At 31.6% G+C, this 27,622-nt stretch overlaps 1 protein-coding gene across 5 annotated transcripts in view; it reads left to right on the top strand.

The window, feature by feature from the left end:
* The window catches only part of LOC143257576 (protein GDAP2 homolog), a 65,086-nt gene extending 38,017 nt beyond the window's left edge, over positions 1-27,069 (top strand). For all 5 annotated transcript variants that reach the window (XM_076516460.1, XM_076516464.1, XM_076516461.1 and 2 more), the window contains 6 exons: positions 10,372-10,611; positions 14,487-14,652; positions 14,919-15,072; positions 17,691-17,885; positions 19,801-19,944; positions 26,035-27,069. In XM_076516460.1, coding sequence (XP_076372575.1) covers positions 10,372-10,611; positions 14,487-14,652; positions 14,919-15,072; positions 17,691-17,885; positions 19,801-19,944; positions 26,035-26,091 — 956 coding nt within the window. In that variant the 3' untranslated portion in view covers positions 26,092-27,069. The remainder of the gene's footprint in view (positions 1-10,371; positions 10,612-14,486; positions 14,653-14,918; positions 15,073-17,690; positions 17,886-19,800; positions 19,945-26,034) is intronic.
* Positions 27,070-27,622: the final 553 nt, after the last annotated feature.

Genomic DNA, 27,622 nt, shown 5'->3' with positions numbered 1-27,622 from the left:
CTCAGTAAAGTATACTTTTACATGCAACAAGTCTTGAATTTCACTCTGTGGAGAAGTATATTCCACATCATGGAAAGCTTAACTTCTACAATTTTTGGGGGTTGTGATGGACCATAATGTACCAAAACATTCACTGATGAAATTGCCACTTTCATGTGTCAAGTGACTGGTTCCCTTATGTTTATTCCTTTTCAGTTTAATTTTCTAGTTGTTCTGTTTCTTTATCTTCTGTGTAGTATTTCTTACTTATGGATGATTTTAGCCAGCTGTTCCTCCTCTGGTATTGTTTTTAGCTATTTACTTCCTGGTAAGGAACAGATATTTCCTCTTTTTCTGTTTGCTGTGTTCATAATTAAGGTAGATAATATCTTCTTTTTTACTAGTATATCACGGTGTCCCATCAGTTGGTTTACTTTGTGTGTTCCTTATGTCCCACATCTTTCTTGTCCTACTCACCTTTATAACTCTTTTGTTGTGAGGTCTTCATCCTTCTCTATTTCTTCATTCACATATCATTTCTTTTTTGTTTGAGGTTCTCCTTTTTCTCTTTCATTGTCTTTCTTTTCCAGTTATCTGTTCATTTTTGTCTAGTATTATACTACTACTTTACTTCTCTGCCCTGAAGCTCTTTATAAACCCAATAGCTCTGGTGAGGACACCAATGGTTTCCATTTCTTCTTCTCCTAGTTTCTTTGTTTTTGGGATTTCTTCAGTCAGGTGTCTGCATTCCTTCTTGTATCTGAGATCTTTGTCTTGCCCTTAAACTTACAGATCTGGTCTTTGGGAATGTTCTTAACACCTTAGAATCCAGAGTTTAGGCTGCTTACCCTTAATCTTCTATTGTTTCCTTTCTTTTCTGACTTATTGGTCCTTTGCCTGTTATTAATCCAAGATGTGACTAGGGGTCCCTTCTTCTCTTTCTCTCTCTTTTTATTTTTTATTGCTTCTGTTCATTATTCCCTTTCTGTACATCACATCTCTTGGAAGGTGACTCTTCTCTGGAGCTGATCCTGGGCTTCTTTGTGCCCTTCTCTCCTACTTTACACTTCTGTCTTCCTCTTCCTCCAGGTACCATGGGATTTTGCATGTCCTTTTTCTTTGCTTTTCTCTCCTCTTTCATGCTCCACCTCTTCTTTCTCACTGCCCTCTTTCCCTGTTCTCTACTACTTCATTATCTTCAGGAAATGGTGTCCTCTTTGCTGGCACTTGGTGCTGGGGTAATTGCCTCCCACCACACTTGACTTTTATTCCCAACTTTCTGTCATCCCTATGCAGCCATAAATTTAACTTCCTGTCACTGAATTGTTTTTGAAAAACACACTCATTCTTCAAATCCAGTTGGGTTATTTTGCCAGTCTGCATTAGGCCCAGGCTGTGTTTAACCAGGGTAGATGTTTGAAATACTATCCTTCATTTCAGTTGTTGTATAATTCCCAAATAAAACACCAATGTAAGCCCATTGTTGACCTGACAACAGTATAAATATCAGACCAGCATCATGTATCAGAATAAGTCCAGCATCAAATTCCATAGCAGTCAATTTTAAACCAACTTTTATTTAATCTTATTACGGTGGGTCGTTGGTCAAAGACCATGCCATTGTATTTGTTGACTGGCATTCATACTTTTATTGAAATTATGTCAGTAAGTTTGATATCAAACTGTAGATCATAATTTAAATTTTAGTATTATATTTTTGTTAATTTCTTAATTTAAGAATACATATTAAAAGAACACACCTAAATATTGATTTTTGTGTGTTACATTGCATGTTGAATGCAGCACTGGTTCAGATGACATGTTTGTAATGTCAATATACTAATTCCATAGTTTCACATGAATAAGGAATTCAAATTACTGGTACTGAAAAGCTAGAACATAATATACAAAAGTCATAGCTTTTCTCTTTGTTGAGATATGGCTTATGTTCTGAATCAAACACAGTTGCCCTGCTCACCGCTTTCAACTTTTGGAAACAGTCAGTTATATACAATTACTTCAACGTATGTCATGTGAATAACCAATCAGAAGCTCAGAATGCCCTTCTAGTCACTTTATCAGCCATTTTAAATGCTAGGAATTCATCTTATTCTTTTAAACCAAAATTTCAACCAGGTAGCCTGTGTCTTTAGTCTGCTTGAAATTACATATTTTTTAAAATAAAATACAGCTTAGTTAATAAACATGATAAATTGTAGTGGAATTCTGTGGTATCAATATAGTTATTTAGTATTTTTTGGTTGTTTCAACTATATACATAAAACCTAAAAATATGTTGTTTCACATCCTTCACGTGTGAAATTTGAAAAGGCTAAGCAACTATAGCAAACAGTAAATGAGTGCAACAGTATGTCTTAATTAGAAGGTATAATTGTTTGCTACACTTATTCATTTATTGTTCTATATTTTAAGAAAAATAAGTTTAAGAATGTATTTGTGAATACTAATAATGTATAATAATTGAAATGTGACTGTATTTTACCAAATACTACTCCAAAAAGCACAACCAAGACAGGTCACTTTGTAAAGACCAAAGGTTAGTTTTATATTATTGAATATAATAACATAAGTGCATCTTCTGTAATGTTAGCCAGATATAACTGAAAGGCCAATATAATAAAAATAAAATATATTATACAAATGTATAATGTTATGAAATTTCAGCTATTTTGACTAAACATTTATGTTTTCATGTTATAAATTGTAATAATTCTGGAATGAAAAAAAGCATAATTTCTATTTATTTCCTAATTTTTTTATGTTGATTATGAGATCAGTAGAATTGTCAGACCCCATATAGTTGGGGTAGAGAAAATAACAGTCAATATATAAGGTTTTACCCAAACAAACATTTAAAAGGTACTTAAGAGGTTTTATATATACTTGGTTTTTTCACAAACAAATGCTTAGTTAAAAAATCTTATTTCCTGTTTACTTAAGACTTGCAATCTTTACTAAGATACAAATACTGAATTAAAACTTATAAATTATATATACTTGTTATATACTCGTATATTATACAGAGCCTGTCGAGAAAGTGTTAATGTAAGTTTTATACATTGTTTTTATGTATATATAAACTAATTTTCATTTTAAATTTTAGAAATGTATACAGTTTATTTAATGATTGTCATTAAACTTCCTTTATAGTGTTACATATGTAAAAAATATGTTTGATAATGGTTAGTTTAATTCTATAATACATGTGTTCCAGGGTTAGTTATGCATATACAAGCTTCTTTGAGAATTTTATGGTGAAAACAGGAATACATATCATTTTAAACATTTGGACAAGGTAAAATGTTTTCCTCTTTGTTGCTGAGATGTTTATAATGTCAGTATACTAATTCCATAGTTTCATGTGAATGAGGAACTCAAATTGCTGGTACTGAGAAGCTAGAACTGTGGGTGATTTGATATAACATCTCTGAAGATCTCAGGAACATTCGTCACTGACTTCTCAAAATGAAGGATATCTTTTGTATCCAAGTGTAGAATTTGTCTATCTTTTGTTAATGTATAAAACAAAAATCTTGGTGTTGAAACATGTTTAATCTGTTGTCCACAACATAAGCTACTTGTTCATGCTTCTCTGTTCTTTTCCTGGTCACACTTTTGAGAGACATGTCTACATAGTAATGATCAAATGTAGTGTAAACTCTTATAAAAACCTTGCATTTGACTGTCCAATCTTGACAAGAAGTAATCAGTAAATTCAGAACAAGTTTTTACTGTACTTGACTTTCCTATTTTTTCTACCAGTACCATGCCATTAATCAGCACATCTTTTCTCTGTTGAGATTACTACGTGTGATTGTAAAAACATATGTTAATTGTCTGGGAGGCCAAAGCTTTCAATTCCTGAAATAATTTGCTCTTGTCTAGGCTGGGCAAAAATTATCATCAACAGCAAACATAAAACATGAAAGGGAAGAGGATTCATAGGTCCCAGTAGTTCTGTTGAAGTCAACACCTGGATGAGATCTCATAGCAAGTATGAATCTAAGAAGTAATCCATGTTTCTCCTTCAGACTTATGACTTGTGATTTTATTTGTTTTTACTGCTTTCTTACCATTTTTCCAGACATTGAAGTTTTTAATAGGAGGCCAAACATTTACAAGATTTGATGTAATTCATTCAGAAACAAGCAACAGCTATTCTTCTGTCCAGCTTCATCTCTCCTGAGAAGATTCACAGTAACATCATCCATCTTCACTGTTTTCATGATGACATTCATCACAGACTTGTTCCTCTAAAATGGGTTGTTGTGATGTCAGATAACATTTTTCAACTTTGTAATACTAGCCTTTTTTGCCTTTTCACAATAGATGACAACATTTCATGATATTTTCTCTTGCACAGGAATTCCAACAAATTCAAGGATGTCTTCTGAAAAATGAGTCAGTACTGGAGCAGTAAAAACAAACCTTGTACAGGCTTCAGGATTCAATGTAATGCCACAGGTGGCCACCAAGAATTTTCATACATCTGTTTAAATATTAAATTCTATGGTCTGCTCTTATAGTATAGAATGTAACATTTGGTTTGTTCACAATGACTTTCCCTTCATTAAATTCCTTAATAATGATAGTATTAGTTCTTTTCAGGCTCTTTATTTCTGTAAAACAAAGGGTAACCATTATTAAGTTGTAGAACTTGTTGTGGGAAAGAAAATGTGCTTGCACATATGTTTCAAACTTGCAAAATAAAGGTTCTATGAAGCATCCCTTGTGGTTCTACTAAACAACAGCACACACAAAACCATTGTCTTATATAAGCTATACATCAAGTACAGTCTGTACTTAACTTTTCCAACAATTCTTCTGACTTTATTTTTGTACACAAATCAATCACATTTGCTAAAATCATCGCTGTTCATTGCATCACAGATCTTCTTCACAAGTTATCCTCCAAATATGTATGGTCAACTTCTCATTATAGTATATGAAGAGTAAACATATGGATAATCACACCTCTTATAATATGTCTGCCTTCTAAATTTACCTTAAGCCCACAGATGTCTACTTCAACCTAGTTGTAATCAGTACCAATTGAGTTAACGAAGTACCCAGTGCACTTAAACCTTGCTGTAAATGTATACAGTTCTCAAGCTCTAACAATTCAGTTGTTTTTATAATCGTCCCTTGACATTTCAAGCTGCTTTTCCTTCTCATACAGTTGTATATCTAAGGTAGTAACAGTTTTTTTCTAGGGTTACGAACAACAGCATAATTATTCTGTGCTTGTTTGCGTATGAAACAGAGTTTGCTCTGTTTATGCAATGGAGCAGTGATGAGAGTAGGTTTTTGTACTGGCAAGTTTTACTTCAGATATCATAGAGCTGTAATCCAACCATAAAGGGATGCTTTGAAGCTTTTTAACACTGACTTCTGTGTGCTCTTCAGTCATGTGGTACTTTCTACACCTAGCCATTAACTATGTGACATTATGAAGTTCAGATGTTTGAAGATTTGTGATAAATAATTCTTATTACTCTCCTGTGTTTCATAAACAGGACTTTGTGGTTTTGTAGCTTTTTGCATATGACAGGGTTTCAATGCTTTAATAGTGTCTGGAACACTGCTTGAAGATTTATCTTACACTGGCCTTTATATTATGTGTACTTTTTTACAAAACAACTGTAGCATGCAAAATAGAGGTGTAGAGGGATAGGAACTTGTGGGCAAGGCATACCTGTACTTTTTTTAGCCTGAAAATTGTACTGCTATCATTTTGAATGAATCTCACATTACATGGTAATGTAGTAGATTTTGTGTTCTGACATTTCTCTTTTTTAAGCACTACACCACTGGTACAAAGTGCCACTTGCCATCAGGAGTAAATCCATCTTGAACAATTTCTAGAAACCTTTCTCTGTTATTGTTTGAGTCTAACATTTCCCAATCAATATATCTGAAATTAAAATCACCTATAATTATGACTTCATTAACATCTGAAACGTTAATCTCATTGTAAAATTTCTTTCTAATTTCATCAGTTTTCATCTGGTTGTCTGTAACAAATTCCTACTAAGAGCTTTTTCCTTTGATATCCACTAACAGAAACTTAAATGGATTTAATCTCCTTGCTATTATTCGTAATATTTTCAACTTCAACAGGATGTAACTGACTCTTGAAATGTAGGGCCACTTCTTTTCCTCTCTTTATTACTCTGTTCTTATTAAATAACTTATAAATGTGTACTTCAAATAAATTTATGTCACCAAAATCATCTATGTTTGAACATGGTTCAATTATTCCCATTATATCAAAATCTTCTGTTCCTACCAGAGCCCTAAAATCATCTATTTCTTGTACTTCTATCATTACAGTAGTAAAAATTAAGCCTATTCTTACAAGTACTTTTACACTGATTTCCTCAGTTTTTTTTATTGAGTTTATCTGTGCCCTAACCACTAATTTAGTCCTAGTTTAAAACTTCTCTTACAGCTGAGCTAACAGCCCTTGCAAACATCCTAGACACTTTCCTACTTACGTGTAAATCGTCCATTCCAAACCTAGAGTTCCCTCCTTCTACTGAACTAATCCCACAATTGCTTATCCTTACAATTCATTTCAGCTTCGCATTTAGCCCTAGTGACATATGCAAGATTTCATTTCCACAATTAATTATTTTGAGTATCTCTTACGTAATGAATTTTATAACCTTTATTTTCAGATGCTTTTATCAATCCCTTGTACTCATTAATTAACTCCTCTAATTTGTTCTTCCCTATATTGTTAGCCCCTGCATGCACAACAATCACTACATCATTATATCTTTTGTTCTGTCAGTTATGTCTTCTACCTATGCCCCAGGGTAACATAATAAAACTTTTTTCTCCCTATTTACCCCTCAGACTATTCTATCCATGTGCCATGTCAAGGAATCACCTTTAACCTCTTTAAGTTTATTATCCATATCTTGTTCTATTCCTTTAGCTTTCCCTCCCTCCAGTAGTTCCTCATCTACATAAGCCAATGGCTGAAATCTGTTACTTAATAGAATAGGATCTTTAAAATTAAGTTCACAACTTTAAACCCTATTACTACCTCTTCTAACTTCCTGAATGTCATTGTTAATCTTAACTGACACTTCTCTTGCATGTAAAACCTTAAGCTCCTCTTGAAGTCCTGCTGTCATTTCCCACAGTTTATAATTTTTTTTTATCTATTTCCTCAACTTTAGTTAGGATAGTCTCCAACTTGCAAACTCTACATATAAATTGAAAATTTTCACTACTACCTTAAAAGTGCATAGTAGTCCAGAGTTCCCAATAATTGCACCTATCACACCTAATTAATCACAGGGGTTAACCCCTGAACTAGTCTTAACCATTGAATAATTTGTTGATTTAGAATAAACACTCTATACATGATGACAGGACATTTTTGTATTATAGGTAGTAACTTCAAATGTAACCGTTTATTCTCTAGTGGTCCACGAAACTGGTTAAAATTTTTTGTGTTGTCAAAGCTAGAGAGGGGAATTTCTGATGGTTGAGGAATATTGACTGTTTTTTTTTTTATGTTTATTTTATAATGAATTTGCATGTTCATCATTCAAATCTATGCAATCTAAATATTGCTATAATATGTGGAAATGACATGTTTAATGTAAACCTTATGTATTTAATACATGTATGCTACCTGAAAACAGTAGTACAAAAAATATGTGAAAAGTTGTCATATTTCAAGTTGCACCTAGTAGAATTGAGGAAGGTTTGGAATGTCCCACACATTTCCATGTTTAGTGGTTTTAGTGGTTATAATCTTTTTAACATATTCTAAACAGTTAACTTGTATTTGCTTTGTCTGATGATCGGGATATCAAACAACTTACTAAAGATTATTTTTTAAATATTTCAAATGTTTGCAAGGTGTACAATGTAACAAAATAATTTTGCAGAATAATACCAATATATTAATAAATACATATTATGAATAGTTAAGTATCAATATAATCGTATATATCAGTATAGTTTGGTCTGTATCAAATGATAAATAATCAAATTATGAACACAACATTACTTTATATATTGATGCAGCAAAGAAATTGCTACATATAACTCACCAAAAAGAAAAATGGATTTGTTAATCTTCTTCTGATCTAACATGATGTAATCTTCATGAAATATTCCCTACAAGATACATTCTTAGAAAGCTAGAAACCAATAAAAAGAAAATTAGAAACTGTAGACTTTGTATTTGGACATAAACATACGAGATTGCTGCTGCAGTCAGTATACTATATGATGCACAAAAATTGATATTTAAGATTTTTTTTCTAATATCTACTTTTAAATTAAAAAATGAATGAATGTATATAACCAAACTTTTAGATATGATTTACAATTTGATGCCAGACTTATTAACATACATTCATAAAATAGTAGTTCGATAACATTTTCAATGTGGGTCAATAACTGTGATGACATGACCTCTGACATATGACCTGTGTCAGTATTGCTGAGGTTTTCTTTTTTCTATCATAACCAGTGTGTAGTTCTTTTGGTTGTTATATGCTGCATTAGGTCATTGGCCTCTGTTCTTGTATCATTTTCTCTTAATTCATATTTTCTTCTTTTCCTTGCTTATGTTATCATTAATGAGACATTCACACATTGAATACCTGTAGTATTCTTTATCTAGGGACAACTTGATGTTAATTTGAGGGTCACGAGTTTGAATTCCCTTCACACCAAACGTTTTTGTCCTTTCAGCCATGGGGGCATTATAATGTGATGTTCAATTCCACTATTTGTTGGTAAAAGAGTAGCCCAAGAGTAAACAATGGGTAGTGACAACTAGTTGTCTTCTCTGTAGTCTTACACTGCCAAATTCGGAATGGCTAGTTCAGATAGCTCTTGTGTGGCTTTATGCGAAATTAAAAACAAACAAACAACTTGATGTTATTTCAAATTTCTTCTTTCTTCCAAAGAGTTCCCAATCTTTGGATTTACAGCATTAAAATCAGAGGTTTGATTCTCCTCAATCAACACAGCAGATAGTCCATTGTGGCTTCGCTATAACAAAACACACACTCTTCCAAAGAACTGGGCTGCTCAGAAGGGCAGTGTTTCTTCATTGTACAATAATTCCAATCCCATTTATCAAGACTGCATCTTTTCATGCAAACTGCCATCGCCCATTTTCACAATGGCAGACCTCTTACTCTCAAGACATTGCCCCTTTCCACTTTAATTTATTAGGTTTGCCAGCTCTTCTGTCTCTCATATTCTGGAAGTGTAGTAAAGGACACTCCAGTACAGTATTTCCAAAGCAGTTCTTGGTGGATTTGTCAAAATGGATAGGACTTGTACTTGCCTCAGGATGTAAGTAAGTGATCCTCCTTTCTCCATCTATCATTAAAATATGTATCTTGTGGGTTTCATCAAGAGGGATATGGCTGATTTCCCAAGTCACACTTAACACTCTAATATTCTACCCACTTTTGTAACATTTTATCATTAGCACTGAATTTACCTGATGTATATTTCTGTAAATCTCTGTGTAATGTAAGTGGAATATAGTAGTGGATGATTACCAACATACTGGGAAAAGAATATTACATGCTTTAGAAGAAAGAATGCAGTCTCTCTCCAGGTACTACTCAACTAGGCAACCTTTGGTCTCCTGGAAGTCATACCCCATGGGCTTTTTGTCACTTTTTCAAAACAAGAGCTGCATTTTCAGTGTGGGATTCTAGCTTTTATCCTTACTTGAAAACATATTTCAGATAAATATTTGTTTTTCTGTATGATTTTCCAACATTTCTTCCCCACTTCTAGTCCATCTTGTTTCCCTAATTGCTTAATTAGCCTATGAACAAGAGTTAGTGCTGACAAGAATTACCGTACATGGAGATGGTTTTGCCTTCGTTTTGGTGGAGGGCTGCAAACATTATTACAGTTATGTCATAGTTTAGTACAATACACATATAGAAGTAGTTTTTTGTAGGATATGGCATGCACATATTTAAATCACAATGTTTAGTTCCATCAAAAATATATTTCAACCACCTACAGCTATAACCTGGAGTTTAATGTATCAAACAGGCATTTATCACTCTGCTCTGGGGCTGTTGCTACCAGTTACATAAATTCATGTGGAAACAGTTTTTTATAAATTGTATTTTTCTAAGTAGCATTATGTAATTTTGAAATAAGTTTAATGAACACATAGAAGGTAAAGTGTGCTTTCTATTAGTTCTAATGTTTGATATAGTTATATATGAATGAGCTATATTTGTATGCCAGCTCATTATATGGCATAATGTCATCCCTTTTGTTTTGTATGTATTTCAAAAGCAAAAGAAGAATCCTTCAGTTGAGAATAGTTTTATGTAACAGTTATTTTTAATTTCATAGGAACTGTGCGAAGATTTTTGGAGAAGTTTGGAAAAGACCTCGAAGTAATAGTATTTGCTGTAGAGAATGTAGACATAAGAATATATGAACTATTGATGCCTCTCTACTATCCACGCTCTAAAGTAGAAGAAGAGTATGCTATGTATTATTTACCTGTTGATGTTGGTGGAGAAAATGGAGAACCTGTCTTTCCTGAGAGACAGATTCGTATTGTTGATAAGCCATTTTCTGACATGAAAGGTAGTTTTTAGGGTTTTTTTAAAGTTTTATCTTATTGTAGTACAGTTCTTTACTCTTAGCTCTTCAGGAATCTGAACTAATATGCCATTTCAATGTAATATTATTTGGCTATTTAAACTCATATGCCTACTTATAAAAGATGATGCAGTAGTTCCTGACCTACTAAGAATAAGTACAAACTTTGTTCCATTATTAAAGGAACTCAGAACTGACTTTACTGTATGTACTGCTAGAAATGTGTATTTCAAAACATATGTATCTTCATTGACAATAGAGGCTTCAGAAAAAAGATGGTTAGAAATTAAATACCTCAAGACAGTTGTAACAGTAAGATAAATTCGAGAAAACTGTGATCTGTTTAAAGTGATCACAGGTTCCAGTCTAAAACCCCACAAGTCCAAAAGGGGTTCCATCTGTTGGGAATTTAAATATATATCCACCTGGTGATGATAAGCCAAAGCTTGTTGTTCCAATAAATAAGGAAGGCAAGGTATAGCCATCCCATCACATAACTGAGAGCAAATCTCTCAGCATGAACAACAACACAAAGAGAAAGAACCAAGTAATTACTTGTTGTCCTTTCTGCCATTGAGGATGGAGTAGAATCAACTGTAGAAAAGGAGCTGAAGGTGACTGATAAAAAGTATCTTTGTTAAGGCTGACCAACTAAAAGAAACAGCTAGAAAAAGCAAGGCTAAATACTCTCCAACCAGTCTTGGATCCTTTGCAAGAGTCATCACAGAACATAAAGGAGAAACACTCTCAGTCCACATATATATCTTTATCTTGCAAAGGATTGTATTGTGGACAGCTTCAACTGAGAATGACCCATTTCCTGGCTGTTTATAGACACCAGATAGCAGAGGTGGAAAAGAATTCCAGTTAGCCTCTATAGCAGAATCATTAACTCAAGAATTTGTACCTGTCTATAAGTTTATTTTAAATTAATTTATACATATAAACAAAAATGTAACAAAAGAAGTGCCAACCACATTCAAACAATGAATAATCACAACACTGCTGTGTATAGAAACCCATGCCAAATCCTTTGTCAAGAAAAAATGATTACAATATCTAGATAGAGGGTGCATTGATGTTGGCAGAGAATTTGCCAAGAGCATTCAAGTGGGGAATAAAAGACCTGAAAAAGCATGTTCAATGCTTAGATGAGCAAAGAGTGGAAACTCTGGAGATTGAGAAATAACTATATTGTTACCAGAGGTAAGTATTATTGGAAATATATTTCAGTTTAGGAAAATCTTAAATTTTATTATTTATATCTTCTTGTGTATTTTTAGATGATAGACATTTTTTTTGGCCAATTCAGTCACTTACAAAGAATATGCTAAAAATGAAAATCTAATGTTACCTTTATCAAAACTTTTTGCTGGTAATTTTTGTTATATGTGTTATATATATATACCCAGAATTAACTTCCAGTCATTTGGCCTGGCAGAGCCAGGTGGTTAGGGTGTTTGACTCGTAATCTGAGGGTCACAGGTTCAAATCCTTATCACCCCAAACATGCTCGTCCTTTAAACCATTGGGGCATTATAATGTGATGGTCAGTCCCACTATTCATTGGTAAAAGAGTAACTCAAGAGTTGGCAGTTGATGGTTATGACTAGCTACCTTCCCTCTCATCTTACAGTGCTAAATTAGGGACAGCTAGCATAGATAGCCCTCTTGTAGCTTTGCACGAGATTCAAAAACCAAACCAATTCAACTCATTTGTTATAAAAATTCAGAATTGTCAAAAGTGTTTGTGTAACTGCATTATAGAATCCTTTAGATGAATAAATGTTTATTCTGCATATAACAGAAACAAATGTCATCATGAGTTGAACAAAGTGTGTTGTCAAGTCAGAATTACAGAAGTTAATTAAAAGTTGTCAAAAACTGTGTACAGAAAATATTTTGGAGTTAGAAATATTTGAATATGTTTTACATAAAAATAAATTGGTATTCTGCTGTACAAAGAAAAATTATCTAATGGAGGGTAATGGTTGGAGAGTAATTGAATTTGGAACATGTGTAGGAAAGATGGATAGGTCTTGTGAGTTTGTAATTTTTCTTATAGCAAAGCAGATGGATGAAGAAACACTTACTGATCTTGTTTTATAAAACAATAAGTTTTAACTTTTAGTAAAGTTTGTTTCTATAATAGCATTTCTGTACAAAGAAACCAGGTATTCCTGGGTAGACTTTGTCCAGTTATTTATAAAAATCACCAAAAGAGTATGTACAAGGCAAGTTGGAGGCTCAGCTGTTCATCTACACTGCATTTGGACTTTTTAATATCATTCAAGGAATGGGAGTTTTAAATGGCACAAACTTGAAATACAACTGGAAATTAATTTTACATTTATTTAAGTCAATTTATTGTTCATCCCAAAATATCTGTTTTAATTTACAGTTTATTTTAAAATATAAATGTTGATGCTGCTTTATTTTTGTTATGCTAAACATTATTTGTGCCATGTACGATAACTGTGTTTTTCACTCCAAAACTCAATACCTATAGTAGTTATTGGTAAATTTTAACATAATCATGTTTTGTCAGTCTATGTTATTTTTTATGGTGGTAATATCTAACTTATTATATTTAATGGTATAATTCAAATAACTTAGGACTGAAAGTAAAGAATAATGTGTAACAATGTGTCAACCACACTACATCTATATCCAGTGTTGACAAATCCTTTTGTCCAGCACTATGATTTGTTGAGTCAACTGTGATACAGCACAAACAGTAGTGGTTGAGACACTATTTATATTATAAAACTGCACAAACAAGAAAGAGATCAAAACCTTTTTATATAAATATTTGTGCATTCATGATGATTAGTATATCAAATTGGGGGGTTTTAAGGGTCTAGGGTTTGAAATGTGGTACTACCAAACAACATGCTTAGCATATTCAGCTATAAGTGCATTTTAGGACTGGTTGCCTTCTTTTATTCTGTGTTTGAAAGTTGGCTGTTAATTAAAAATCCATATATTTACATTATTGTTATCATTAATAAATATAAAACATTGTGTGTTGTTTAATACCTTACACTTTTTGCATATAATTTTCAATAATAATGTAGGTATGGAGATTTTTAAAATTTAACACAAACACAGGAATGGCTAAACCATAGGGGTCTTTATTTATAGTATTCTCTAATTAATTAATTGTTTGTCATGATCTTTGTGAAAAGTTACACAAGTGCTACCTGCTAGCTGCCTTCTCTCTAGTCTTTCACTGCTAAATTAAGCAGCCAGTCATCAGCATTCACCTCCAACTCTTGAGCTACTCTTGTATCAATAAATAGTAGGATTTATCGTCACATTATAATGCCCCCATGGCTGAAAGAATGAGTATGTTCATAAGATGGAGATTTAAATCCACAATCCACAGACTATGAGTCACGCACCCTAACCTCCTGGTCATGCTGGGCATATATAACCAAGTTACAGTGTTGTTGTTTAAACATCTTTTTCTGTACTATACAGTTTGAAGTAAGTATGTTCTGAAGTGTTCATTCATCTTTAGAACAAAATGCAGTGTTAACTAGGTAGGAATGTGGGAGAAAGTATATACAAAATTTGCAGGCCTGAAAAATTGGAAAGAATTAGCCATTGTTACAGTTAGTGAGGAAGCATTGCTTTCATTTTGTAGTTTTGCTAATGATATGAATAATATGCAACAATTTAATAATCTAATTTTGTAAAGTTACTACATATTGTCAACATTTATTTCCATATTTTATATATTTACTTAGTTGTATCTGTGTCACTTTTATCGTACAGCATCAAATGCAATATTAATTTTCCTCCTTTTTCTTATACCTCTTAAACATGTTTTGATATACAATTATGTCTTGTTCCAGATTTAGAGAAAAATTATGACTCAGCAGAACAGTTGGAGTCTTCTGTAAATGTTGGAAAGACATCTTTTGCTAAAATGCGTGGAGATTTAGATAAAGAAAGAAAAACTTCTCAGAAAGGCAGTGAATATTCTAACGTTCTGATTGCAGAAGTCCAGAGAATAAACAAGTATGTTGTTTGTTTTGGAAACAGTTACAGGAAGTTTCTTATTGGTACTTCACAACTAGCTTACATATTAAGCATCAGTAATCACATATTATTTATCTTATAAAATTTTCTTACATCAGAACTTTGCTAACATTTGAATTTTAAGCACCATATAAAAAATTCTGTAGACTTTAATATCTCTGTATTATTGGGTTTGAAATGTCTTTTAAAAGATCCTTATAATTAAACTAAGTCTTTTGTCTGTTTGTTGTTGTTTTTTTGCTTAGATATGAAAGGATGCTTCGACGGTCCAAAACAGAAGACCTAAGGTCAATAGAAAATATACGCTGTCTTTATCATAGTGGAAAAGATAGGTTTGGCCGTCTAGTAATAACATTTATTGGTCATCGATTTAAATTGTCTGAAATAAATTTTGATAAGGTAAGTGATAGTATATTCTTGTTTTCACTTACATCTTGCTTTATGTTATTTATTGATGTAAAAGCATTTATAAAGAAAATTATTTTGGATTAATTTTTTGTCATTTCTAATCCCATTTTTTATTAGATACAGAAAACAAAAAGTACTAGATTTTATGTTAAAAAGTATTTAGTTGCAATATGTTGTGCATATCATAACTTTTAGCAGCATTTCTGGATATTTGCTTAAAATATGGTTTTTCCAGCTCTATCTTTGATTAATAACTTTTTTGCAAAGGTCTTATGTTTCTTCCAGAAGTCTTGCAAGTTTTCAATAAATATTAAAAGTACTTAATATATCTTCCAGATGTTTTACAAGCTTCTAGTAAATATATTGAAACCTTTTGTAGACAAAAACATCAGGATTCTTAATTAAATATATTTACTAAAACTTTCTATGTGGTGTTGTAAGGTTGAATACTTTGAATTCATAGTTTCATGCTAAGATTAAAAAATCCTTTCTTTATCTGAAAATTTTTTAATTTTAGTTGCATAATTCTTAAAACCTTCAAAAATAATTGTCAGGCTTTTTTTCTCAGTAGAATTGTATATTTTATCTGTTATTCTCTATACTATAACTGTTTATGTGGTCAGATGATTTGGTCAACTTCGTAAACACTATCAAAAATTAGGAAAGAAATCTATGTTACCCTTTTCTCCTTTCTGGATTGATTTCGTTTGTGTTAAATTTTGTGCAAAACTACGTGAGGGTTATCTGCAGTAGCCGTCACAAATTTAGCAGTGAAAGACTAGAGGGAAGGCAGCTAGTCATCACCACCCACTGCCAACTCTTGGACTACTGTTCTACCAATGAATAGTGGAATTGACTGTCAACTTATAATGCCTCCATAGCTGAAAGAGCAAATATGTTCAGTGGGATGAATATTCAAACCCGTGACCTTCAGGTTGCAAATTAATTATCATAACCACCTGTAAAGCTGGTCTTCTTTTAAGAATGACTGCAAGCTGTAATAAGAAACCACAATTATTTATCATAAATAGCTTAAAGCTTGTAACTGTATACATCTATTAATAGTTAGTTTTATTGTTTTGTTACTTTTTGAAACATGTCTAGCTAAATATCCCAGTACACAAGTTGTAAATCACATGGCAAATGTGCAGCTTATATTACACTATTAAATAACATAATACATGAGCTGCTTACAAAGCATACTTCATGAAGGATTTTTATTACAGTTATTGTTTTTTGTTATATTATATAACCTTATTTAATCTAATAAGTTTCTAATTTTATATTTCAGTTACTTTTATAAAGATAAATAAAAAATACACACGAAAAACAAGAAAACTATGTCTCACCTGATCCATTTCATCCTGTCAAATATTGATGAAACTTAAGCTTGCTTTTTATTTAGTTAAATAATGTACCTAATAACACAGTATAATAACAAGCCAAAAGCAAACATTGTTCAATAACTAACATAATTTTTGTTTTTTCATACTTTATGATGAGAGCTGTTAAAAAGACATATGGTGGTTGGTGTATTTCCCATAAGAATAAAGTTTTTGAAAAGGGAGCAAAATACACAATTCTCTGTACAAAAAAACAATATAATAAAATGTGTCATTTGATATATTAAAACTTTGGCTTTACATTGGTTATAAATAACGTTGTATAAACTGTAGTCAGAGGAGTTGTAAATAAATTAAAGAAAAAGGAAGACAAAGAAAACAAATATAACAATTCTTGTATTAGGGGAGATTGGTGGTATTTTAAAATATTTCCTTATAATATTAAGAATATAACACTTATATTAAGATTTTATTCAACAACATTATGATACCAAGTTTATTTATATACAGTGATAACAGAGTACTATAAATAACTTTTGAATACTTTATAACACGCTTTCTATGCAAATGTCTGATTCTCAACTTTATTTGAGAACTCCTGGCCTGCTTTGATTTATTTATTTATATATATATTTTATTATTTTTTTTAATGACAGGGATGGAAATCTCTTCTATAACTGAAAGTACAAGTAAAATCATAGTTGATTCTTTTCATGTTTTCTTAAGTTTATCTTGACTTAACAGCAGTGCATAACTATAGAGATTAAGAAGTTAATGTCAGAGAAGCATTTGGACTTATCCTAAGACTTCCACTGAAGATTTATAGAATGTTGGGAAAGAAGGTTAGTCAGTAGGTGTCATAGGTTCTACATCAGAACACAAATATGAATAAATATCATGTGATTGACCCTATAGCACAATACAGTGAAAGGATTAAGTATTCAGATTTTTTGGGTTCAGAAAATATATTCATTTATTTCATTTACATGTTTATTTTAGTTCTTTGCATTGCTGACAGTATAACAGTACCAATAATTGGGAACAGAAGTATATGTGTATGTCTGAGTAACTGGTTATAGAATGTTCTTTATCATTGTTCTCTACTTTTCTACTACATTTGTAAAACGTGCAAAATACCTTGTTATATCAGTAACTTGTATACTATGTTAAAAGTAGCTCCACAAGAACTTTTCACACTGAATTTAAAGTATCCTAGTATATCATGATTTTTTGACCAAATTGACCTATATACCTTTTTTTTTTAAGGCACTACTATACCTAATTAACAAACTAGACTCAGTGGTACAGCAGAACTACATTGTTTTGTATTTCAATTCCTTGACGACAAAAGAACATCATCTGCCCTTTTCACTTCTTAAGGAAGCATATGATTTACTTGACCAGACATACAAAAAACACCTTAGAGCTTTCTATATTATCCACCCAACTATTCGAAGTAGGGTAAGTATGATAAAAGGGTAAAATTTCACCTACTTGTGATTTTTACCTTTCTTTAAATTTAAATTTTTCATACCAGTAATTCTTCTATTGCTGTCAAAACATTTCTTGAACAAAGTTATGTGAGAGCCTCTGAGTCTTTATGCAGTTTGAATACAATAACATAAAGTTTATTGTATTGTCTTACTACTATAGAAGTATAAACATATACAGTACACTCCAATAAAATAAAGCTTATTGTATTGTGTTACAACTATAGAAGTATAACATATACAGTACACTCCAATAACATAAAGTTTATTGTATTGTCTTACAACTATAGAAGTATAACATATACAGTACACTCCATGTAATGTTAGTAAAATAATGTGATGTAATATGATATTATTAATTGTTGTACCATAGAAAACTCTGAATTACCCAGACCTTTGTAGGAAAATGTGTATCAACACTTTGTAATGTAATCATGAAATTTTGTTGTAACATTTGTTTTCATTTCATCTGTTGTGATTTTACTATAGACCACACTTTATATAATTATATATTATAATAGACTGGTTTAACATTAAGTTTTTGTAATAGTTTGCTGTGCTACCCAAAATTTTCTTTTAGAGTTTAGCTATAGATCATACTGTATATAATTATGTGTGAGAACATAAAATAAAATGTTGTTCACATCAACCATCCCTTCCTCCACACCATTAAATAGATAAATTTTAACAAGAAATCTTAAAACCAGCTTATATTGTTTATATAGTTATCAAGCATTCTCTTGAACTGACATGAATTTATTACCTGTACAACATCTGAAGTTAACCCATTCCAGAGGCTGAACCACCCTTTTAGAAAAATAAAACTGTCTTAGCTGAAGATGATTCATACTTCACTATTAAGTATGAAAAAAAATGATGCATGTACACTATCAGTTCTTTTTACAATGTCAAACACCTCAATCAGATCATCTCTAGCTCCCTTTTCTTTCAAGAGAAAACAATTTCAAAGATCATAACCTTTCCCCATATGACAACCTCTCCCCCTTGGGCACCATTCTGGTAGCCCTTCTGTGAACACAATACTCCAAATTTGGCCTAACCAGAGACATATACATTCAGTATTTCTGTAGATACAACCTAAAATTTTATTTGGCCTGTTACTAGATTTGAATGCCTTAAGAGACTGATCAACCATTACACCTTCTTTTTCTTTCATGACACTATAAGATTATTTCCATCTAAATTGTACTTATAATTAAAATTATAATAAACTCCATACATTGATTTGCCTAACTCAGTAAGTTATTCAAATCCTTTAGTAAAGCAGCAGCATCCTCTTCAGAGCTAGCAATATCCAGGAACTTAATACCATCTGCAAGTTTAAGTAGTTTATTGACCATTCCTTCATTTACATCACTGATGTAAATCAAATAGAACAAATGCCCTAAACTGAGCCCTGAGGTATTATACTTGTGGTATTCCATTTATAATAACTCTCAGCTTTCTTCCATAAAGCTACTCTTCTATCAGTTTAGTTAATTTATCCCTAACACCTACAAAGATAAATTTCTTTGCAAGACTTTTATCTTACATGCTTTCTGAAAATCCAGATACTCCAAATCTACAGCCTTACCCTCATCTACATAAGAAGTAACCTTTACAAAGAATGTCAAAGTATTTTTAAGGCAAGATTTTCCCTTAGTGGAACCATATTGACTATCAAACAAAATTCTCTACTTTGTCAAATGACTTTGCAAAGCATTTTTTATCAGATTTCCCAAAAGGTTTTCCATAACTTATGTAATACTAATTTTGGCATTTAAAATAAAATTTTATGGTTTAGCACATTTCATTTATTCTATTTCTTAACTGTTTATAGCATTTGATTAGTCTTATTGGGGTTTTTCTCTGGGTTCTTATTAAAGATGATGACATGGTGGTTTACAACATTTGCTGCTTCTACAGTCAAGAACAAGGTTCATTCATTACGTGGTATTGAGTTTTTGTACAACCTAATCTCACCTGATCAGTTGGATATCCCTGAAGCTATCATAGAATATGATTATAAGGTAGGAGTTATTTTTTCAAAACTATGAATGTAATTATAAACTATATCTCCCTCTAAAACTCTTTGGGAATTTATAAAACAAAGCAAACATTCTGTAACTAAAACAATATTTATTAGGAATGCCCCTAATCAGTTGTTAGTTATTCCTGTTTGTCATATAAAAGTAAGGTTTATTGCTTTTGCCTAAAGTTTTCAGAATATTTTTCCAATTATTTTTAATACATTTTGCATGTAAGACAAGAACTTTCTTGTTATTTCTACATTTGTTTAGTAGAGGCACTTGGAAAAGCCCAGAGAATATCAATACTCCTTTAAAGCTGTTTTTAAATACTTTTTAAAAAATAGAAAGGATGGCACTGCTAATAAAACTGACTTTAGTTATGAACACAATTGGTAAGACATCCTTGACATTCTTCTCAGATACTATTTAACCATTCTGTCTTTTATTTCCCTTTTCATAACAAAGAATTTTTTTCATTTACTTCTGAATCACTTATGTAAATACACCTATGAAACTTGTATTTCACTGGTGTTTTATTTTTTCCATAATGTGTCAATTTTTGTTAATGTTCTATTTAACGGCAAACCTTTATGCTTGTGTCTCAAACACTTTATATTTACGAACCACTTATTTGTTATTATAATTTTTAGCGTTCACATTTCTTTCTTTTGGCTGGCAACATTTACATTAACTAGTCAGTCCATTAATTTAGTCACTGTTTCTTTTCTATTTGTTGTTGTTTTTTTTTCTGTGTATGTTTATATAGTGAAAAAAGTCATTTTCTGTTTATTCTGTTAAGTCAGCTAAAATAGGTTCTTTGGGGAACATTTAAATAGAGTAATCTGTGTATTTCTAAGTTGTACATTTTGATTCTAGACAAGTGTGTAGTTGTGATATGGTACTTCTTTCTTCTCAGAAAATTAACTATTGTTCATTCTGCCACCTATATGCAAACTTTTTTAATGCATATTACAAGCCTTCTGTTCCTCCCTATTGTAATCAAGTGATTCCAACATGTCTCTCATCTAAATCATCATGTGTTACCTATTCATTGGCACAGTACCTAAACATGATGTCTGTGACTCCTTCTGTGTGCTTCTAATGAACTGTCATTTCCCATTTGACAGTGTTGTGCTTGGATGTGTTTCTTTTTTGACCTGATTTCAGTTTGAGATGCAATTTCTTTGTAAAGTGGTTATAAATTACCCAATTTTGTTTTGAATTATCTTAGTACTACCTCATTATAGTACCCTTTTTTTCTTGTACATTTGCCTTTTTGTCAACTCTTAAAGCATGAATTCTATGAATGTCATAATGTGGGATGTCTCAACTTTAACAGGCACTTTATTTTAAACACAGGTGCAGGTAACTCGACAGGAGGCTTATCAAAATTTTTTTGTTTACAACAATTCCAGTTATTCCCTCCTGTACCTCTTCCCTTATCCCCCACCCTTCTTTGTCAATCCCAGTCACCGGTTCTACATGCTACAGGTTTACATCCTCCATCTTCACGCCTGGCTGTTGACCACTTCTTAGTAAGAAGATTGAGTTTCTCTTACTGTGAAGCTTTCCTCATAATGTTGCTCCATAAGCTTGCCCCCAGACCATGCTACCCATGAACTTGGTGGGTAAAGCAAAAGGGGACATCTGCCCATCCCTATCACAGTTTGATTGAATAAGTTGGGATGGTCTGCTTTTCAAAGTAGGGCTTCACGATGCACTGTCTCAAATGATGATGTTGCTTTGGACATTCCTATGCATTTTTAACCCTTTCTTATAACTGGAGTATGGATGTCCTTACCACTCTCCATTTTCAAGCCATTTGGGGTGATAGATCATGGAGGTTTCTTCCTGAATGGTTACTACTAAAATAGTGGACTATAACCCTTCAGTCAAGAGTAGGACTGTGGTGTTCTTACACATTCCACAAATGGTCAAAGAGTATACTGAGATCAGAAGCAGTGCAGTTCCCCTTTTCAGATCTGACTCTTTCAACTATAGAAGTATCTTTCAGGAAGTACATCTGTTCTTCCCTTGCACTAGTCCCTCCTCCTCATTAATGTGGGATTTTAGCTAGTATTGTGAGTGGAGAGATGTACCATATTGGAAGCCATAATTTTCCTACACTGAAAATTTATTTCCAATTGGTACCTCCCTCCCCACTCACTTCTGGTGCTTCCCGTTATCTGCCAAACTTAGAATTGATAGTTCAGTAAATGTGCATAGAGGGAGTCACATGCATCACTAGAGTGTGCTGTACTCCTTTTAATGGAGAAGTGACACATGATGATTTGCATGTGGAACACATTAAAATCATTTGATTCCAATATGGGGGTGCAGAAAGCTTGTGGCTTGTGTAATAAAAAAGTTTGCATATAGAGGGCAGCAATGAACAATAAAACTAATCTTGTGAGAAGAGGAAGTTCGTATCAAAAATACACTTCCAGTACATGAAATTATAATTTTTCTTCATCTGTATTCTGTGATTAGTGACTTGGTATTGATTTGTAGTAACCTTCCTGTCAAACAGTAATAACTCGCAGTGGTAGTTTGTTGGCAAGTATTGTAAACACTCCAAGCTAAGTGCATGACCTGCACAATCTTTTTAAGGGCAAAATGTAACTGTGTTTGACCTTCCTGTTTTTTCACTGAATTACTTCTTCAGTTGCAAATTCATATAGCTTTCAAATATAGATTTTATAACATAGAAAATATATTTGACATTATAATAAAAGGTTCTCAAACTATTGCAATTTAACTGGTTTTCTGACATTAAATAGGATTAGAAAATTCTGTTAAGTGTTTGGAATTTAGCAATTACAATTACACATAACTCATCTGAGGTGTATTTCCTAGATCTATCCAATGTAAAAAAATAATCATAAGATTCTATTGGTTGGAAAATCACTATTAGTTATAAACATTATATTTAGGGTTTGTGATATAGATACATATTTTGAAAACTATGATAAAGTGAAAGGAACATCACTGATGGATGTAACAAATCTGTTTCAATATCTTAGTCTGCTAATATTTACAGCCTGTATTTCCAATTGATTGGACACTTACCCTGAAACAAGTAAAAGAGAGTAAAGAAAACAAAAAAGGGAAATTAGAAAGTAAAATGTCATATATGACACAGAAATTTAGATTGAAAATTTGTTAAATATTTCATTTTGGAATTAAAAACTTTCCAAAAGTGCATAGTTTTATATTATATAACTTCATTAACAGACATTGATGATAATAAAGTTGTTTAGTTAAGTTTTGAATATAACTGTAAAACCTTATGACATGCACACTTTGTCCGAGAATTAATGAATGGCTTTGTTCTTATTTTGTATTGAAGGATGGCTATGTACAATTATTGATTACTAATGTAAAGGGTTTCTTTATTTATTTATTTTAATGTTAAATTATGTTTTGTCATTTTATCTTGTAATCCTGTGTATGAAGTAATTACAAGTATTGTTGTTATAGGGTTTTAATTATGCAATTTATTCTTCGTTAATGAACTGTGTTGTATATAAGTATTTACAGGAGTGAGAGAAAGTTGCATCATTCTTTGCCAGTGTGAATTTTTTAAATGAATTTAGTTATAAAATTTACAATTAACTTTGGCTTGAATACAATCCTGAAAGGGAGAAATAAAAGTGTATGTAGGCATACCATGTATTTTCTACCTTCTTTTATTAAAACAGATTTTTTTTCAAAATCTGTCATTTATTCAGGTGTATGTGTAATTTTTACATAACACATGGTCAAGAAAGTTTCCGTCACTCTAGCTAGTTGTTGTTCTGTATCATTCCTTCAAGATAATACCTAATCTGCTATGGATAAAAAAGCTTTAAAGTTACCCTTTATTTTATTAGACAGCAATTTTCTCCATTGGTAGGTCAAGTGATATCTTAAGGTTACAACATCTGTTTTCTAATTGAAAAGATCATTTATGTGGCTGGAGAAAGTTGTTCTTGGAAAGCATAAAATTAGTGCTTTAACTATATAATGTGATGTTTTAAGAATCTGGAATAAAATTCAAGCATTAAGAGTTCAGTAAGTACAGCTTAGAAAAAAAGTTGACAGCTGAGATCTAGTTCTCTCGTAGCAGTGACTATCTTTCATGCTGAAACAAATGCACATACTGTTAGTAGTTCAGTAAAGTTTACTGTATTTCTGTACATTTGTATTGAGCCTCTATTTCATATAGTCTCAATTAGACTCATACAATTTAGTATTGCTCTGTAATAAATATGTTACTTAATGATTATGTTATTCCATGGACCAATCTTGTTGCTCTAAAAAATCAATTTTTTTGAATGTACCACATTGGCAAAATGTTAAAAAAGATAGGCTTAGCTGTTTAATTCATGTAGGTTTTCTGTTGGTTTAAAATTATAATTATTTCTAGTACGTGGAAAGAAGTAGGATTTGTTTCTTCTAATCTAAGCAAAACAATAAATGTATAATTGTTTTTCTTTTTATCTGTTCAACAAATTATCAACTTCTAATTTCTCAACAGGTCTGTTATTTGTCAGTTGAAAACAATCCATAAAAATAATTCTGAAATTTGTCTTTGGTTTCAATTATTCAGTAATTATAAGGATTTTTAAGTAACTTTAAATTACGTATGTGGTGTTTTTATTCATAAATATGTGAAAAATTAAATGGATATAGATATTAAATAGATAAATCATAGAAAATCAATTTTCACTGTCTACAGCCAATTCCATGGAAGTTGGGATTTGTATATGGTATAAATATTAAGGTGATTTCATTTCTACTTTAGGAATTATGAGAACTGACTGCAGATTGAGTTTTCATGCTTGCTAACCAGTTTAACATCAGCATTTGGACTTTGTTTGGTAGATGGGACTTCGTCAACACATTTTGTAGCTATTAATGTATACATTATCTGTTATAACTTTATAGGATTGATAATGAATTCTTTACTGAATTCTTCTTAATGCTTATATCATGTAAGTTCTTTATTGTTTTGTCCCCCAGTGGCTCAGAGGTATGTCTGCAGGCTTACAACGCTAAAATCAGGGTTTCGATACCTGTGGTGGGCAGAGCACAGATAGCCCATTGTGTAGCTTTGTGCTTAATTCAAAAAACAACTTTATTGTTTTACAGAAATGATGTCACACTTATTAACAATTAAGGAAATGATAGTGCTGAGACTGTTTATTCCATGATATATATATATATCAAATATACAAGAAACAAATCTGTTTCACATATATGTGTGATGTTTAAAAAAGGTTTTTATGCCATTCTTAATCATGTGTAAAATAATTCTTAGCTAAAAATTTCCAACTTTGTTTTCAAGGGAAGACCATTTGGCTGGATGGAACACTTTGTTTTTAATCTCCTAAAATGGACACCTTTGGTGTATGTTCAGGTTAAAAAAGGTGCTTGCCTCAGACATTTTCATTATGTAATTTATTAAAATTTGAACTCACTAATTAGTAACTTCAGATACTATGTGTGTTTACTTTCAGTATATATTTGTATATTGTGCCTTATAATGTTCATAAAAGTATGTACTGTTGAATTACATGTAATGGCCTATTAAATGCACATTTTCACTCAGATTAGTGTTCTAGAGTTACTTTTCAGTAGTTTTAATAATGTTCTATATAGATATATATACATATGAAATGCATGTGGGACGTTGTGGGCTTGAACACCCATGTCTCGCTCTCCTAATTTCTATTTCTATTATTTTATTTTATTTCTTTATCTGAGACTGACAAATGGAGATTAAAACTGGTAGACAGTGTATCCCCACCGCAATGTGGGGTCTACTTCTGCAGTAACCTCCAAAACCTAGGGTATATTAAACTTATATTACACATTATAGTATGTATCTTGGGATCATTTCAATTGGTGCAATATTTTTCATTTTAGTTTCATTTTGGTTTTTGGTTACAACAAACTAACATGAGTCAGAGGTTTGGATTATCAATTCTTATGCAGTCCTTCCTTTTGATTTTGTGTTATTTTACTTAACTCTTCAATATTAAGATTCTCTTTAAATATGTGTATATAAATATATATTCGGCTACATTTCTTTGTTTTTTATCACAGCTCAATGGAGTGAGGTACTGCACACAACCAGTGATTGATGTTCCTGCATCCTTGTGATCAAATACATCTACATTTGTCTTCTTCTGAACACAGTTTCATTACTGACCCATTTTATAAAACAAAATGCATGATCTGTATTGAGTGGCACAGTCAGAAAAATGTTAGAACTTGCAACAGCAAGTATTGTGAATATTGACTTGCATGTAATTGGAAGAAAAACCTTAAATATTTTACAGGTTATATAGTTTAACATTTAATAAATAGAAACTTCAGTAACTTTGAAATGATGGTAAATACTGAAACTTCCATAATTTGTACATGTTTTGGCTAAGAGATTATTTACCGACATATACAAGCTCATTTGAGTTTCCTTTTTTTAAAGGAAAAAGATAAAAGGAAAAAAATCTTGTTGCTTATATTGACTTCCTAAAAGTAGCATAATGTATAACACCTAGGAATCTAGTATGTACATTGTATCTGACTTCTAGATCAACATATCCTACACCACAGTGGCATTTTTGTATTCTTTGGTATATTCATGCTTAATGCCTACAATTTTTTATAAAACCAAAAATCTGATGTAAAATAAAATATTTCTTTTCTCATGTAATCCACTTCCCATTGTATTAGTTAATTGAAAAATAAATTTGTAATATTTGTTATCGTAACTGCATAAACCAAAATTACACGTGCACTGTTTTTGAAGTTATAAAAGGTATACTAATCTGTAGCAGTATAAATATGTTAATGATTATATGGTCTAGTATGAAGGTATTTCAGCAAGGTAACTAAGAATTAACTGACATATGTTTCTATGTAAAACTTACATATATCCTGCAAACATAATATGATGAGAAAATTATTCAGTATGATAATAACATTATTCATTATATATTTATATTTAAAAATAAAAAAAAGAAAGATTATAATAGATTTTTTTAATCTTTTTATTCTAAATTCCAGTATTGTTACTCACTGTTCCTGAAAATATCAAGATAATTTGTGGTTAAACATTAAAACTTTGTGTTTTATGAATGTCAGTGTTGTAATAATTAGCCATCATATAGTTATAAGTTTAAACTTCTGTGTTTTGTGATAGTCATACATGTTAAGATTATATTACTATATAGTGGTATGGAAGACGTTAATGGTTGGTTACACACAATAGTCAAAAAATTTATTGCATCAAACAGTTTTGTCTAACTTTTCTTCAAAACCATCAGAGAAGACTTAACTCTGCATTTTCGTTGGAAGACTAGAAAATTGTGATAGAAGTCAAACTGCACCATTTAAAAACTACACAGATTTGCCAGAAGAAATTATCATATATTTTTCCTTGAAGACTAAACTGCACATTAGTGCCAGAAAGCTGAACTGTACAACTGTGATATAAGAGATGAATCAAAGACCTGAATTACACTTTTATGTTGTTATATAAAACTACTCTGTTTTAGTGGAAAACAGATCAACCCAGTTGTAATAGAAGAGAGATGTACACATTTGTGCTAAAAAATGGCATTAGACATACATTTAAGGTAGACAAGAGAATACGCTGTCAGGCTACAAGATAAAACTACACAGTTGTGTT

The sequence above is a fragment of the Tachypleus tridentatus genome, chromosome 7 (genome assembly GCF_004210375.1).
Source record: "Tachypleus tridentatus isolate NWPU-2018 chromosome 7, ASM421037v1, whole genome shotgun sequence".
NCBI lineage: Eukaryota > Metazoa > Arthropoda > Merostomata > Xiphosura > Limulidae > Tachypleus > Tachypleus tridentatus.
This window is presented reverse-complemented; position numbering and strand designations above follow the sequence as displayed.